General features: G+C 44.0%; 1 protein-coding gene and 1 long non-coding RNA gene across 2 annotated transcripts in view; one reads left to right on the forward strand and one right to left on the reverse strand.

Annotated features, from left to right (window-relative positions):
- Window positions 1-10,178, reverse strand: part of LOC100389406 (putative adhesion G protein-coupled receptor E4P) — a 37,976-nt gene extending 27,798 nt beyond the window's left edge. The window contains exons 1-6 of the mRNA XM_078360354.1: window positions 10,098-10,178; window positions 8,660-8,710; window positions 5,913-6,035; window positions 3,797-3,946; window positions 1,174-1,217; window positions 239-374 (exon numbers count right to left, since the gene is read on the reverse strand). Of these exons, the coding sequence (XP_078216480.1) occupies window positions 239-374; window positions 1,174-1,217; window positions 3,797-3,946; window positions 5,913-6,035; window positions 8,660-8,710; window positions 10,098-10,131 (538 nt within the window). The 5' untranslated portion in view covers window positions 10,132-10,178. The remainder of the gene's footprint in view (window positions 1-238; window positions 375-1,173; window positions 1,218-3,796; window positions 3,947-5,912; window positions 6,036-8,659; window positions 8,711-10,097) is intronic.
- Window positions 1-17,221, forward strand: part of LOC103789736 (uncharacterized) — a 57,875-nt gene extending 40,654 nt beyond the window's left edge. Inside the window, exon 3 of the long non-coding RNA XR_004738084.3 lies at window positions 16,190-17,221. This is a non-coding gene — a long non-coding RNA (uncharacterized LOC103789736). The remainder of the gene's footprint in view (window positions 1-16,189) is intronic.
- Window positions 17,222-17,951: the final 730 nt, after the last annotated feature.

The following is a 17,951-nucleotide window of genomic DNA, read 5'->3' on the forward strand; positions in this document are numbered from 1 at the left end:
AATGCTCTTAAATACTTTTCATCATACCAAGGGAAGTTGAAAAGAAGAAGAGAGCTGGTTTATTCTCTTGTCCCCTGAATTTTTGACAAGAGTTCTTCTTATGTAGAATGTTGGCATATAGGGTCTGTGATTCTGGGAGTCCACAGATTTCATCATTCATAAACCGTAACAATGTCAAGACCCAGACCTCTTTATGGTCTCAATGGAGGTCATAAAGACTCTACTCAGCCTCTCTTACCTAGATCAAATTCAGAAATTTGATCCCTCTTTGGAGAAGCAAAAGTCGCATTCCAGATGCTCAGCTCTATATTCTGAATTAGTTGAGTAGCTTTTCTTGCAAATTCCTTTCTGCTTGCATTTCTTCTCAGATTTTCCTTCAAAAAAAAAAAAAAAAAAAACTAATTACACTGAATTGTCAGAAATCAGGAATATGCACACATGTTGGAGCAGGAAGCCCAGAAGGCAGCAGCCATATTTGTTAAGTTGCCACAAGGTGTGTGTGGCATTGAGAATCTAGGTGCTTGATGTAGATTTTTGAATGACAGCTGAGGCACTTTCCCCCTACTGCTGTATTTCTCTATCTCCTTTTTTTTTTTTTTTTTTGGACAGAGTCTCACTCTGTCACTTAGGCTGGAGTGCAGTGGTGTGATCTTGGCTCACTGTAGTCTCCGCCTCCCTGGTTCAAGCAATTCCCGTACCTCAGCCTCCCAAATAGCTGGGATTATAGGTGTGCACCACCATGCCTGGCTAATTTTTTTGTATTTTTAGTAGACCATGTTGGTCTGGCTGGTCTCAAACTCTTGACCTGTGATCCTCCCACCTTTGCCTCCCAAAGTGCTGGGATTACAGCTGTGAGCCATTTCTGCACCCAGCCTGTATTTCTTTATCTCTATGGACATGTGGCACCGGGTGCTTCTTGATTGTGGGAGGCTGCACTGGGCAATGTAGGATGTTGAGATGTATCCCTGGTCTCTATCAGATGCCAGTCACTTGTATCACCCTCAAGGCATGACAATCAAGAGTGTCCCCACACATTGACATGTCCTCTGTGGGACAGAGGACAGAATTAACTCTGGATAGAACTACCCTACCCTGAAAATCACAGGAAGCCACGGAGAATGACATAGTTATACATACCAGCTGTTTCTGAAATCCAGGCTTCTCCCCACTCACCCAAATATCCACATTTGACTGTGTTCCTTGACTGTTGTTGTTCTCTGTGAAAGAAAGGTGTCATTGAAAGGGATATGGGAGGAAACACACCTGCTTACATCCCTTTTTCCAGTCACCCTCAAATTGAGTCTTCCCCTGATACTTCCGCAGCCCATCCTAATTCCCCTCTAAGAGGCCTATAAAGTATTGCACAGTAGAATTATCAAAGAGAATTGGAATGGGGCTTCCAGTTTAATACTGAGTTGGTGCAAACGTAATGGCAATCTTTGCCATTGAAAGTAATGGCAAAAACCACCATTATATTTGTACCAACCTGTTACTTTAGTGAACACTATTGAACACCACTTAAAACCAGGCACAATGCTGAAATGTATGGATATGAGCTAGGAAAAGACACCAGGCCAGGCGTGGTGGCTCCTGCCTGTAATCTCAGCACTTTGGGAGGCAGAGGCAGGTGGACCATCTGACGTCAGGAGTTCGAGACCAGGCAGGCCAACATGGTGAAACCCCATATGTACTAAAAATACAAAAATTAGCCAGGCACGGTGGCGGGTACCTATAATTCCAGCTACTCAGGAGGCTGAGGTGGGAGGATCGCTTGAGCCTGGGAGGCAGAGATTACAGTGAGCCAAGATTGCACCACTGCACTCCAGCCTGGGAAACAGAGTGAGACCCCATCTCAATAATAATAATAATAATAATAAAATAATGAATAGGTAATGTATATTAATTTGCAAGGGTTGCCATAATATAGTGACACAAATTGGGTGGCTTAAAGCAACAGAAATGTATTGTCTTATAGTGCTGGAGACCAGAAGTCCCAATCAAGGTGCCGGCAAGATCATGCTCCCTAGGAAGGCTCCAGGGAAGTACCCTGCCCTGCCTCTTCCAGCTTCTGGTGGTTGCCATCAATCTCTGGCACTCCTTGCCCCTTGGGAACATAACTCCAATCCTCACCTCCGTCTTCACATGGCCATCTTCCCTCAGTTTGTATCTCAGTGTCCAGATATCCTTCATCTTATAAGTACACTACCACAGAGGAATCAGGGTCCACTCTGATCGAGTATGACTGCGTCTTGACTTATTACATCTACACATACCCTATTTCCAGATAAGATGACATTCACAGATTCCAGGTGGACATGAATTTGGGGAGAACACTATTCAGCCCAGTAAGCAGGATTCAGAAATGGCTGCCAATAATCCCTCCCTCTTGGTATTCACATCCTTGGGTAATCTTCCCTTGACTGTGGCCTGGACCCACTGACTCATTTCTAATGAACAGAATACAGTGATAGGATGTCATTTGTGAGAGTGGAACAAAAAAAGACTGTGACCCCTGTCTTATTTTTGCTCTCTTTCTGGCTATGCTAATGTGTTTGCTATAACAAAGCAACCTGTAGAGACCCGCAGATCTAGGAACTGAAGGCTGCCTCCCACCAACCACCAGAAATGAACTGAGGGCTTCAGTCTAATAGCTCTGAAGGAACTGAATTCTCCCAGAAACTTTGTGAGTAGCTTGGAAGCAGGATCTGCCCCAGTTGAGCCTCCAGATGAAACCACATCCTGGATAAACTCAACTGCAACTGTGATAGACCCAGAAGAAAAAGACCCAGCTAAGCCATACTTAGTTCCTTGACCCCAGGAAACTATGGAACAATACATATGTGTTGTTTTAGGCCACTAAATGTGGGGGTAACTTGTTATGCAGCAAAAGTAGATACTTTTTTTTTAGACAGAGTCTCTCTCATTGCTAGGTGGGAGTGCAATGGGGTGATCTCAGCTCACTGCAATCTCTGCCTCCTTGGTTCAAGCAATTCTCCTGCCTCAGCCTCCTAAGTAGCTGGGACTACAGATGCATGCTACCATGCCTGGCTAATTTTTTTTTGTATTTTTAGTAGAGATAGTGTTTCATCCTGCTGGCCAGGATGGTCTCAAACTCCTGACCTTGTGATCCACCTGCCTCAGCCTCCCAAAGTGCTGGGATTACAGGCATGAGCCACCACACCTGGTAATAGATACTATTAATATTACCATTCCCATTTAAAGAGGAAGTATATAGAAATTATGTCATTAACTGAAAGCCAGAGGGTAAGTGGAAGATTTAGCACTTAAATCCAATCTCTTTTACTCAAAACATGAAATAATACTGGAATTAAACAAATTAGCAATAGTGAGAGACAAGTTTCTCATTTTTAGAGAAGGAAGTTACAAATAAGAACAGAAGGAGGGTTCAGACAAGCCTTGGTGTTGAGCTGGAATGAGAGCTATTAGTGTAAATTCATCGGATTTAGTAGATAGGTAGATAGACAAAAATTGAATTTAATGCGAGTGAGATATGAATACATAGAGAAATTCAGAGGTAATTTAGAGGTGTCCTTTTGGAAGCTCAGGAAAGAGACCTGTATTATACACAAACATTTGGAAGCGTCTATACAGAGATGGTTATTGCCAAGGCTTGGATGACATCATCTTGGAAAATATCAAGGAAAAGAAAGGAATGAGGGATGAGGGTTAGGATGGAGTTTTGCTCTCTTACCCTGGCCTGAAATTAGAAAATCTCTGAGTCTCCCCCCAGTCCCCATCATTTTTCATACTGGAAATAGTATTTGGAGGTTCTTACCGTAACAGTCTGGATTATCATTAATTAAAATGCCAGCCGCCCAGTTGATCAAAATACTTGACCAACAGCTACAGATGTAACTTCCAATTTTATTTTTACAATATGCATGATACTTGCACTTTGCCAGTCCGGTGTTGCATTCATTAATATCTGTGAATCAAGACAAAGTGTTGCTTTCGTTTTTATAGAATTATATCATTTCTCATACCCATGAAGTCTCTATCACCCAACACTGTTCATCAGTGTTCTCCCTAAGTTAATTTATAAATTCAATGCATCCCCAATTTTAAAAACATCTACAGGTATTTTATGGGGTGAGATAAGTTGCTACTATCGTGCAGGTACAGCCAGAAAAAAAAACTACAAGGTGGGACCATATATTAAAACAAAAGCAATCCTATTACTGGGTATATATCCAAAGGAGTATAAAACATTTAGTTATAAAGTCACATGCACACATATGTTTATTGTGGTACTGTTCATAATAGCAAAGACTTGGAACCAACTCAAATGTCCCCAATTTTTTTATTTTTAGTAGAGAGGGGGTTTCACTATGTTGGCCAGGATGGTATCCATCTCTTGACCTCATGATCTGCCCGCCTCTGCCTCCGAAAGTGCTGGGATTACAGGCGTGAGCCACTGCACCCGGCCTATTTATTTATTTATTTATTTATGAGATGGAGTCTCTGTCGCCCAGGCTGGAATGCAGTGGCACAATCTCAGCTCACTGGAATTGATAAAAGAAGCTACTTATGAGAGGAGAGGCGTTGCTTACCGGCCATGTGGTGAACTAAGAAAATCAGTGATAGACTGGATAAAGAAAATGTGGCATATATACACCATGGAATACCGTGCAGCCTTAAAAAAGGATGAGTTCATGTCCTTTGCAAGGACATGGAAGAAGCTGGAAGCCATCATTCTCAGCAAACTGACACGAAAACAGAAAACCAAACACTGTATGTTCTCACTCATAAGTGGGTGTTGAACAATGAGAACACATGGACACAGGGAAGGGGACATCACAAAGGGGCTAGGGGAGGGATAGCAGGGGGTGGGGGATAGGGAAGGGATAGCATTAGGAGAAATACCTAATGTAGATAATGGGGGAATGGAGGAAGCAAACCACCATGGCATGTGTATACCTATGTAACAAAGCTGCATATTCTGCACATGTACCCCAGAACTTAAAGTATAATAAAAAAATTTTAATGAAAAAAAATATAAAGCTGCAACTAAGCAGAGCTGTACCGATGCATGCATAAATAAAAATAGACTAATGGAATAGAGCAGAAGTGCAGACGTAGACCAAGTGCCTGTGGAGCTTTAGAACGTGGTGAAGGTGACATGTCAGATCACTAGGATAAGGATGGAATATTGTTGTTTTTAATGGTGAGTCACACCATTTGGTAAATCAATTTAACACAACTAGTGCTTAGCAGGGGAATATATAATACAGTCTTAGAAAAGCTTGAGAGAAATGACGAAGAACCACATTACTAAAATCCTGGCTTGGCTGGGCACGCCTGTAATCCCAGCACTTTGGGAGGCCAAGGTGGGTGGATCACCTGAGGTCTGCAGTTCGAGACCAGCCTGGCCAACATGGTGAAATCCCACCTTTACTAAAAATGCAAAAATTTGCTGGGTGTGGTGGTGCACACCTGTCATCCCAGCTACTTGAGAGGCTGAGACAGGAGAATCGCTGGAACCCTGGAGGCAGAAGTTGCAGTGAGCCAAGGTCATGCCATTGCACTCCAGCCTGGGTGACAGAGCAAGTCTCTGACTCAAAAAAAAAAAAAAAAGCTGGCTTATGCAATGTTTATGTGTCTTGCCTCTCCCAACAACATCAGCCTTCCCTGCTGACGGACCAGAACTGAGGTTCAACCAAGGGACCCACAGACAGAAGGTGCTCTTGACCAAGGAATTACACTTGTGTGCTCCATCTGAAGAACTCAGGGACAAGTATCCCTGGCCAATGACTGTACTTTGTCACATAGTCTGCTAAAGAGATATGAGTTTTCTTTGGGCTATGGGTTTATATGTTTGAAGCAGAGGACACATGGACCAGAATAGTTATAACTAATGAGAGATTCAATGAAAACCCCATAAATAATTTTACCTTCACATTTCTCATTGTCCTCATGAAAGTACATCCTGCCAGACCTGGACTGAAGGCCATGTTCACAAGTGCAGTGGGTGCTGTTGTGGCAGTAGGCATGTTCAGGGCATGAAGGACAGGGAGCTGCAGAGAAACAAAATCCATTCATTCATCTAAGAAATATTCATCATGCATCTACCATGTACTGATGCTGTGGTCAGAAGAACATCCTCTTGGGAAGAGCTCTGTTGGCAGCCCACTGCTGAACACGGTGGCACCCAGTGCCTAACAAGGTCCCACTTCTGCCACCAACACCACCTTTGCCAGATAGGTGAACCTCCAAATGCCAGCACCTATGTTTCTTTCCTTGATGGCTCACTCTGGCTACCAGAATTCTCTTTTTTTTTTTTTGAGACAGAGTCTTGCTCTGTCACCAGGCTGGAGTGCAGTGGTGCGATCTCAGCTCACTGCAACCTCCGCCTCCCAGGTTCAAGCAATTCTCCTTCCTCAGCCTCCTGAGTAGCTGGGACTACAGGCACGAGCCACCACTCCCAGCTAATTTTTTAATTTTTAGTAGAGAGGGGGTTTCACCATGTTGGCCAGGATGGTCTCGATTTCTTGACCTCGTGATCTGCCTGCCTCCGCCTCCAAAAGTGCTGGGATTACAAACGTGAGCCACTGCACCCGGCCTTTTATTTATTTATTTATTTATTTTTTTGAGATGGAGTCTCTGTCATCCAGGCTGGAGTGCAGTGGCACAATCTCAACTCACTGGAATTGATAAAAGAAGCTACTATGAGAGGAGAGGCGTTGCTAACCGGTCATGTGGTGAACTAAGAAAATTCTGGGAGGCCAGGCATGGTGGCTCATGCCTGTAATCCCAGCACCTGGGTTTGAGCCATCAGGATTCAAGCGATTCTCCTGCCTCAGCCTCCTGAGTAGCTGGGATTAAGGCACCTGCCACTGCACCCAGCTAATTTTTGTAGTTTCAGTAGAGTCGGGGCTTCACCATCTTGGCCAGGCTGGTCTTGAACTCCTGACCTCATGATCACCCACCTCAGCCTCCCCAAGTGCTGGGATTACAGGCATGAGCCACAGCGCCCAGCCTCCCAGAATTCTCTGGTTCACCACATGGCAGTTTAGCAATACCTCTTCTCATAAGTACCTCCTTTTATCCGTGATTGACAGAAGATAGTACATATTTTTAAAACCCCAATTTCATTATTAAAAAAAAGAACAAAATAAACAAGTGTTGGTGAGAATGTAGAGAAAATGGAACCCTTGTGCACTGCTGGTAGAAATGCAAAATGATGCAGTCTCTATGGGGGACAGTATGGCAGTTCCTCAAAATATTAAAGGTTGGAATTATATGATTTTACCATCTGAACCAGCAAGCACACTTGTGGGAAGTACTCAAAGGAGTCAAAAGCAGGGCATAGAAGAGATACTTGCCCACTCATGTTCATGTCAGCATTATTCATCATAGCCAAACGTATGTAACCCAGGTGCCTATGAATGAATAGATGAATAAATGAACAAAATGTGGTCCATGCACACAATAGTAGATTACTCAGTCTTTAGAAAGAAGGAAATTTTGGCCAGACACGGTGGCTCATGCCTGTAATCCCAGCACTTTGGGAGGCCATGGTGGGCCAATCACCTGAGGTCAAGAGTTCGAGGCTAGCCTGGCCAGCATCGTGAAATCCCATCTTTTTAATGCCAAAAAGAAAAAAATTAGTCAGCATAGTGGTGCATGCCTGTAATCCCAGTGACTTGGGAGGCTGAGGCAGGAAAATCACTTGAACCTGGGAGGTGAAGGTTGCAGTGAGTGAGACTGCACAATTGCACTCCAGCCTGGGCAACAAGAGTGAAACTCAGTTTCAAACAAAAAAATAAAAGGAAGGAAATTCTGACACACGCTACCCCATAAATGAACCTTGAGGACATCAAGCCCAGTGAAATAAGCCAGGACACGACTGCAAATCATGCATGACTCCACTCCTATGAGATGCCCAGAGTCGTTAGATTCATAGAGACAGAAGGTAGAATGGTGGGTTACAGGGACTTGGGGAGGAGGCATGGGGGTTAGTGTGTAATAGAGACAGAGTTTCAGTTCTGTACCTAGAAAGATCTCTGTGGGTGGGTGGTGGTGATGGTTCCACAACAGTGTGAGTGTTTAGTGGCATTGACCTGCACCCTTGCCAATGGTTAAGAAGCTAAATTTTATACTGTGTACCTTTCACCATAATTTAGAACATAATCGTGATCAGTAGCTTCCTTACCCATTGAGGGGTTTAACTCAGGTGGCTGCTCCATGCCATGACCAACAGCTCCCCCCAGGGATTAAACGCCAGCTGCCCACCTATAACTTGCTTGATAAAGACCCTGTATGAGCTCCTCCACTTCCTCTGCCACAGCCCACTCCCAGCCAGTGCCTCCCAGGATTACTTCCCAGACCAATGAGTTGCTCTCGGTGTTTACTTCTGGGGGAACCCAGCCAATGACTTATGGTGACAACAAAGTATTTCCTGGAATGACTCAAGAAGACACAGGTTTTGGGAAAGAAAGAGGAAAGTCTGGTATCCACTAGCCATGTGACCCTGAGCCAGCCACTTCTCTAGAAGCAGCTCTTGGGAGCTCCCAGGAGCCAGAAGAAAGTGCCAGAGACTCTGTGCTCTGTCTCTTGAAAAGGGCTGCTTCCCTTCCCTGAAGGAAGCTTCCAGATCCCAATTTTCTTTCCCCTGGTCTTTGGCTATGAGTAGACTCACCTCTATAACTCTTGGCTTCTGATCTTGGCAGAGCCAGCAAGACAATGAGACCTGGAAAAGAGACAGGAGGGGATCATTCAGATGGGAGTCCCCTGGACTCTGCTTGGCTGAAGGCTAGGTGAGTGTGGGGTGACCAACCCTAACTCTTTGCCCAGTCTTATGTACAAGCTTCATAGAATCTTCTAGGCAGGCTATAAATAAAAGAGTCACAGGATTGGATGTCATATCCTTATGAAGTATGAGAGAAGTGCATCTGATTGCAGCTGTGTTTCCCAATTTCAGAAAACCCAGCAGTGAATTCAACATTTTCCCATGTCCTAGCGCCAAAAGACCAAGTTTGCAATCTCCTTTCTATATTCAACAGTTTATTTTAGTATCACTCCAGACCTCAAAACACACACCATCCAAGAGTCTCGCACTGTCGCCCACGGCTGGAGTGCAGTGGCGCGAACTCGGCTCACCGCAAGCTCTGCCTTCCGGGTTCAAGCAGTTCTGCCGCAGCCTCCCGAGTAGATGGGCTTACAGGTGCCTGCCACACCATCTCTGGCTACTTTTTTTTTTTTGTAGTTTTAGTAGAGATGGGGTTTTACCATGTTGGCTGGTTTTGAACTCCTGACCTTAAGTGATCCACCGCCTCAGCCTCCTAAAGTGCTAGGATTACAGGTGTGACCTACCACGCCCGGCCACAGATGACTTTCTGTTTCTCTCGGCAAGAGTGCATTTTTCTGCACCCAGTTGGGAAGTAGGCCAGAAATGTGTGGGAATTACGCTGTCTCTTGGAGGTCCCTAGCAGGACTGCACTCGGGCTAACTGCAGTGGTAATGCCCTCACCAACACACCCTTCAGCATTTCTTCATTCTTCCTTATGTGACCTCCCCACACCCTTCTTTCCTGGGATTCCCCTCCCAAATAAACTACTTACACGCGTCAATCTTTGTTTCAGTTCTGCTTTCGGGCAGCCCAGTCTAACTGACTCAAGATGAGAGTTTCTTTTATTTTTTTAATTGTACTTTAGGTTCTGGGGTACATGTGCAGATCAGGCAGGATTGTTGCATAGGTACATTCATGGCAATGTGGTTTGCTGCCTCCATTCCCTGTCACCTTTATCTGGCATTTCTCCCCATGTTATGCCTCCCTAACCTCCCCACCCCTGCTGCCCCTCCCTTAGCCTCCCCCAACAGACCCCAGTGTGTGATGCTCTCCTCCCTGTGTCCATGTGTTCTCATTATTCAACACCTGCCTATGAGCAAGAACATGCAGTATTTGGTTTTCTGTTCCTGTGTCAGTTTGCTGAGAATTATGGTCCCTACAAAGAACCTGAACTCATCCTTTTTTATGGCTGCCTAATAGGACAGAAAATGCCAAATTGGAGGGAACAAACCAAGCTAGGACACCAGGGGCAGGAGGAGAAGGGAGGGGAGTTCTCTGTTCCACTTACCTGAGAGCAGGAGCACAAGGAACCTGCTCCCCATGGCGCTGAGATGCTGGGAACAAGCTCTCTCAAGCAGGATTCGGTCAGAGTGCCTGGAATGAATAAGCTCCATGAAATCTAATTCCTGAGGGTCACAAGTTCAGAAGCCACGTGGCCAATGCTTATCAAAGTGGGAGACTGAGGCAGGAGAATTGTTTGAAACCAGGAGGTAGAGGTAGCAGTGAGCCGAGATCGTGCCACTGCACTCCAGCCTGGGCGGCAGAGCAAGATTCCATCTCAAAACACACAAACAAAAGAAAACCCTACCATCTCTGCCTCTCACTTGACCCAATAATTCTGCTTCTGGGTAACTAACTCTCTTAAGGAAAAGACCCCGCAAGGATGATCATAGCATATTTGGTTATAATGAACAGGTTTACCACCCAACAGATGCTAAAATAATCGATGCATCTGATGAAATGTCCTGCTGGAATTTACAATCCCGATCTATTGCAATCAGCAAGATCAAGACTGCGGAAAATGCCACAGGACAAACTACTCACTTTCTATTTCTTTTTGTTTACATTGCTGTCATTGATTTGTTTATTTTTAATTCATAATAATTATATATGTTTATGGGCTATAATGTGATGTTTTGACACATTGACATTGTGGAATGATTAAATCAAGACAATTAGCATATATATGCATCACCTCACATACCTATCGTTTCTTGGTCCGGGAACTTTCAAAATCTACTCTTTTCGCCATTTTGAAATATACAATTTAGGCCGGGCGCGGTGGCTCATGCCTGTAATCCCACTTTGGGAGAATGAGGCAAGTGGATCACCTGAGATCAGGAGTTCAAGACCAGCCTGGCCAACATGGTGAAACCCCATCTCTACTAAAAATACAAAAATTAGTTGGGCATGGTGGCAGATGCCTGTAATCCCAGCTTCTTGGGAGGCTTAGGCGGGAAAATCACTTGAACCTTGAAGGTAGAGGTTGCAGTGAGCTGAGACCGCACCACTGCACTCCAGCCTGGGTGACAGAGCAAGATTCCATCTCAAAAAATTAAAAGATAAAAATAAAATAAATATGTATACATATATTTATAATATATTTATGTATAAGGCTACTATCTCCTATGTTTTAGGAAAATGTTAGCATTCTGTATGCAATTATCTATAATGCATGTGTGTATGTCTGTGGCTCACGCCTGTAATCCCAGCACTTTAGGAAACCGAGGCAGGTGGATCACCAGGTCAAGAGATTGAGACCATCCTAGCCAACATGGTGAAACCTCGTCTCTACTAAAAATATAAAAATGCAAAAATTAGCTGGGTGTGGTGGTGGACACCTGTAATCCCAGATACTGAGGAGGCTGAGGCAGGAGAATCACTTGAACCTGGGAGTCAGAGTTTGCAGTGAGCAGAGATTGCACCACTGCACTCCAGCCTGGGTGGCAGAGCGACACTCCCATCTCAGAAAAAAAAAGGCATGTGAAGCCATGGCAGCAAACCACGATGGCACATGTTTACCCATGTAACAAACCTGCGCCGTATATCCTGGAACTTAAAATAAAATGTATTTATTCATTCATTTTTAGACAGAGTTTCACTCTTGTTGCCCAGGCTGGAATACAATGGCACGCACGATCTCAGCTCAGTGCAACCTGCACCTCCCGGGTTCAAGCAATTTTCCTGCTTCAGCCTGCTGAGTAGCTGGGATTACAGGCGCCCGCCACCAAGGCTGGCTAATTTTTGGTACTTTTAGTAGAGACAGGGTTTTTCCATGTTGGCCAGGATGGCCTGCCTCAGCCTCCCAAAATGCTGGATTGCAGGCGTGAGCCACTGCACCCAGCCAAAAATAAAAGAAAAAAGAAAAAGCAAGTGTCTGAGAAGCTGAGGCAAGGAGACTTTTCAGTTTATTCTCTTCTATGTTTTGAATTTTGAGACAAGTGAACATCTTTTCTATTCAAAACATGAATCCTTTCTAACAGAGAAAGTAGTGAAAGCACTAGACATCACTATCAATGAGACTTTTAAAGAAGACTTTAAGGAGCATTGATTGTAGTGTTTGCCTAAGGATGTCAATTTAAAATGCAGAAAGCACTCTCCTAAGGTAATGTCCGTGGCCAACTGGGGTTTAAGATAAAACCTCCAGCGCACATTAGCAAAGATAATGTACTCTGCCGATCTGTTAAGCCTTTCAAAGGTGCTGCCAATGTTGATGGAGGCGCTGATGGAGAAGATGAATTAACAGTTTGCAGAAACTTACACAAAATGTAAGCAGGTAGGAAAACAATTATGTGCAATGCAAAGAACCTGATATCATATGCAAAAATAATGTTGTAGGAGGCTATTAAAACAACATAGGGCCCGGCGGAGTGGCTCATACCGCTAATCTCAGCACTTTGGGAGGCCAAAGTGGGTGGATCACTTGTGGTTGGGAGTTCGAGACCAGCCTGACCAACATGGTGAAACCCCGTCTCTACTAAAAATACAAAAATTAGCCGGGTGTGGTGGCGGGTGACTGTAATCCCAGCTACTTGGGAGGCTGAGACAGGAAAATAACTTGAACCTGGGAGGCGGAGGTTGCAGTGAGCTGAGTTTGAGCCACTGCACTCCGGCCTGGGTGACTCCATCTCAAAAAAGAAAAAAGTAGAACGTGATGATGATGTAGCATTAGGAGCAAAAGCAGGTGATATGATTCTATCATTACACATTGTATGCATGTATCAAAATATACATACCTCATAAATATGTACCATTACTGTGTATCAATACAAAATGTAAGTTATAAAGAAAGTACATAAGATCATATGTGAGAAAATCTTAAATGTTAATAGAAGAATGACAGTATGAGTGATTTTAAATTTCTCTTTATTCAGCTATAATTCTAAATTGTGCCCATTGCTTTAGCAATAAAAATAATAATATAATGAAGTGTTTTAAGAAAAGAGGAAACAAAATTACCTTTTTTTTTTTTTTTTTGAGGCAGATTCTCACTCTGTCTCCCAGGCTGGAGTGCAGTGGCTCCATCTTGGCTCACCACAACCTGCCTCCAAGGTTCAAGCGATTCTCCTACCTTAGTCTGCTGAGTAGCTGGGATTACAGGCATCCACCACCACACCCAACTAATTTTTGTATTTTCAGTAGAGACGGGTTTCACCATATTGGCAAGACTGGTCTTGAACTCCTGACCTCAGGTGATCTGCCAGCCTCATTCTCCCACAGCGCTGGGATTACAGGCATGAGCCACCATGCAGAGCCACAAAATTACTTTGAAAATTGTTCTTAGAAGGTCTGTACTCCTGCTTTGATGTATTCATGCTGCTTTGATCTCTGAGTTTGGAATCTGTTGAGGCAGTTCTCTCAGTGCTTCATGCACAGTTACGTTCTGGCCATACACAGTTAGATGGCTTTACAATTTGGTGCACAGGTAAACCTGGGTTTGAATCCCAAATCTACAACTACTAGTTAAGTGGCCCTGAGGCTGTGACTCTACCTCCAAGCCTCAGTTTTCTTATCTGCAAAATGTAGCTAGGAAAGAGCACATATTTTACAGTTTCATGTTGATTTAGTGAGATGACCCTTCTTACTTGCCCAGTAGTACATGGTAGGTAATGAATAAGGCTCCCTGTGAAGAGAAGAAGGAGCGATGATGATGATGGTAGTGGTGATCATAGTGGATGTGATAGCAATGGTCATGATGGTAATGGTGGGGATGGCAGTGGATGTCATAATGATGGTGGAGGTAGTGATGAAGGCAGCCATGGTACTGATGGTACTGACAGCAGTTATGATGGTGGACATGATAGGAATGGTGATAGTGATGGTAAAAGTGGTGTTGGCGGTGATGGTGTTGATGGTGATGGTGGTAATGGGTGGTGGTGATGGTGTTGGTGGTAATGTGATGGTGGTGATGGTGATAGGCATGATGGGGATGGTGGTGGTGGTAATAATGGTGATGGTGGTGATGGGGGTGGTGGTGATGGTGATGGTGGTGGTGGTAATAATGGTGATGGTGGTGATGGGGGTGGTGGTGATGGTGGTGGTGGTAATAATGGTGATGGGGGTGATGGTGATGGTGGTGGTGGTAATGGTGGTGATGGTGGTGATAAGGGTGATGGGGATGGGGATGGTGGTGGTGGTAATAATGGTGATGTTGGTGATGGGGGTGGTAATAATGGTGATGGTGGTGATGGTAGAGATGATAGCGATGGTGGTGCTGATAGTGATGGTGATGATGGTGATAGTGATGGTGATGGCAGTGATGGTAATAGTGAAGTGGGACAGAATGGTTGTACTGATGGTGGCAAGGATGGTGGAAGCAACAGTAATGTGATGATGATGATGGTGATGACAGAGGTCATGGAGATCTCTGAGATCTCCTTCCCTGACCCCAGTTGTAATCACAACTTTGCATGCTAAGGACTGACCTTTTATCCAGTGGTAATGAGAATTCCTAAGAGTCCTGTGAAGTCCCCACAGGAACACAGTAGTGGGCTAAGAAGACCCATCCCATGGAACCCCTTATTCCTAAGCAGGCTAGCTGCACATTGTGCATTGGAATCCTACTTGCAAATTGAATTTTGCTGCAGGTGCTGCTCTCATCCCTTCCATTACTGTTTTTCACTTTTCTTTTCTTTTTTTTTTGAGTCCGAGTCTTGCCCTGTCACCTAGGCTGGCGTGCAATGGCGCAATCTTTGCTCACTGCAACTTCCACCTCCCAGGTTCAAGAGATTCTCCTACCTCAGCCTCTGCAGTAGCTGGGATTATAGGCGCCTGCCACCATGCCTGGCTAACTTTTGTATTTTTAGTAGAGACAGGGTTTCACCATGTTGGCCAGGAGTTGGTCTCAAACTCCTGACCTTGTGATCTACCTGCCTCGGCCTTCCAAAGTGCTGGGATTATAGGCGTGAGCCATCACACCCGGCCCATTACTGCTTTCTAAAATCAATTCTGTAACTTCCACTATGGGCCAAGTGCCTTAAGAACTTTGTGGCTATTTTCTTTTTTTTTGCAATGTTTAGAACATTTTATTAAAGTACAAAATTGTTGGAATTTAACTAATAGAAAAACATAGTAAATATTTACAAAAATGCTGATAATATCACTTAAGCCACGCACATGTAATAATGTAGACAGGTCTTTAACAAGTTTACAAATTGGAATCTAATAGCTCATTGCTGAGCATGGTGATCAATGTAACATTTAAGATCTTGGAGCGAATGTTGTCCCCTAGTCTTCTGCAATCCAGTGCCCTTTAGAAATTGGTTTATCTTTGGGAGATTCAGACTCAGAGGCAGAACTTTGTATTATCTTATTGAAAGCTACAACCATCTTATGATGTAGGTCTTGTTTTTTTTTTTGAGACAGAGTCCCACTTTGTCACCCAAGCTGGAGTGCAGTGGTGTGATCTCAGCTCACTGCAACCTCTACCTCCCAGTTCAAGCAATTCTCCTGCTTCACCTTCCTGAGTAGCTGGGACTACAGGCATCCGCCACCACACCCGGCTAATTTTCGCATTTTTAATAGAGACAGGGATTTGCCATGTTGGCCGGGCTGGTCTCAAACTCCTGACCTCAGGTGATCCACCCTCCTCAGCCACCCAAAGTGCTGGGATTACAGCATAGGATTACACCATGCCCAGCAATGACGTAGGTCTTATAATTGTCTCCTCAGTCTTCAGATGAAGAAATTGAGGTTCAAAACAATGATATCATTTGCTCAAGATCATGCTGCTAGGAAAATACAAAGCTAAGACTTGGACAGCATCAGCTTGGGTTCAACGCTCGTGTACAACCACCTCACCAAGGTCATAAACTCCAGTGTCTCCTGGGATCTAGACATGCAACATCAATACGTAAGGCCACTGGTGGGAAGTAATAAGGACTGCAGGAAACTGGAGACCAAAGACTATCTAGAGACATCCACACTCATTTCTTCCTTAAGCACAGAACCAGGAGGAGACCACCCACTTGCAATCTCTGCGGTAGACAATATTACTTCACTGAAATCAAATTCTGTAGTGGGAGTCTTGTGTCCCATTGGTGGTTATACTTGATTACTTTGTGTATACCTCTCCTCTTTCAATGTTTGTCTTCTTTTTAGGTTTGTGTTGCTCTATCCTTCAACAAGTCTTCTCTAAAATATAACTGGAACATTCTCAATGAAAAGGACCACTGTCCCGATAAGGACATTTCTTTGCTGAGGCCTCATTGGAAACAAGTTTAACTAAAGCAAGTATTTTGAAATGAAAAGGGTGGTAAGATTTTTCACAACCGCCAAGGCCTCGAGGGATGCTGATTTGGAGGGGATTTTTGGCCATAACCAACAGTAAGAAAAGAAGTTCACATCAGAGAGAAAGAAGGACAGACACAGAGAATTGAACCAAGGATCACACGCAAAGAAACTCACTACAGGTAGCAACTGATGTTGTATAATTACAGTTGTTTTCGTTTCTGTGTGTTGCCTGGGTGGATGTTACCCACTAAGGAGGACCAGCCGCCTCCAGTGGGTCGTAACCAGCTGGTTGAAAAAGTTGACCTGTTAATCTCTTTGCTTTGGTCATGAATAAAGCACGAAACCCTTCCACCATGATGCTGGTGATGACTGTGAGCCTGGCATTTAAACCCATGTGCTGATGTGTATAGTATGGGTGTGAGATGTATGAATAGTTGTGAATTCCTTGCCAAATTAGGGCATATTTGCCATATTCATGCAGGATCTTACCAAGATTCTTCTAATACAAATGAGACAAAAATTTCAGTATACCACACTAATGAAACCAGTTGAAAATCTTATCAGCCAAGTCTGTCAGTGTGATTCTGTTAAAAGGAATTTTTACCTCGCCCTACAACCTTAGGAAACTCACTCATCTTTTTAGATCTTGTTTTCCTGGTTTTCTATAACACGTTGGTTGTAAGCTATGTTCATCTTAGACTCTTCTTGAACCTTGATCATTTTAGTTCACCTTAAGCCCCTTTACACACCATCCTCGCCTCCTTTTTGGTGTGTGATAAGGCATCCCAGCAGGTTCCACACCATCACATAACAACACACATACTCCTTGCCCAAGCAGAAGTGGAAAAATGAATGTGAGATAGAAGCCTGCATGGCAGCTTTCAAGAAATAACATAAGAGGACATGTAATGAGGTCTCCTCAAAAATGTTTCCAGAACCAGAATGTTTTTCTTAGACTCATGGTCACAAGTCAAAAACATTTCCTACTTTCTATAGGAAGATATTACTTACCCTAAAGATGAAAAGTCCTTTCCTCTCACTGAGTCTGGTTGCTTCTCAGAGCTGACAGAAGAGGAAGTACGTCGCTCCTTATCTTAAACTCCAGTTTCTCAAGGAGTCTTGTGGGTGGACAAGGAGGTTGCGTTGTTGTTTGTGAAGTTTGCAGAATGCAGAGTCCATTACTTCTCTTTTCATTGGCATAATTTAAGTGGTGCATTATCATGGCGGACCATATCAAAGTGCCTCAGAAAATGAACTGGGAAATGGTGATGGTGTCCAGTGGGAAGCCCAGATAATGGAGAGTGAAGCCAATCACAAGGATACGGGTTCAGCGTCAAAGAGGTCCTTTTAATTTAATTTTCGCTACCAGAGTTGAAGGCAAGAGTGTGGAGTCAGCATATCTTTGTATTGCTGAATTTCCTATTCCAGTTGACGAATTTAGGGAAATGATTCGTCCATACTCTCGGTCTTTGGGATGGTACCATTTAACAGAATCACACTGATAGACTTGGCTAGTAAGATTTTCAACTGGTTTCGTTAGTGTGGCATTCTGAAATGTTTGTCTCATTTGTATTAGAAGAATCTTGGTAAGACCCAGCGTGAATATGGCAAAGATGCCATAATTTGGCAA

This window comes from Callithrix jacchus, chromosome 22 (genome assembly GCF_049354715.1).
Source record: "Callithrix jacchus isolate 240 chromosome 22, calJac240_pri, whole genome shotgun sequence".
Classification (NCBI taxonomy): domain Eukaryota; kingdom Metazoa; phylum Chordata; class Mammalia; order Primates; family Cebidae; genus Callithrix; species Callithrix jacchus.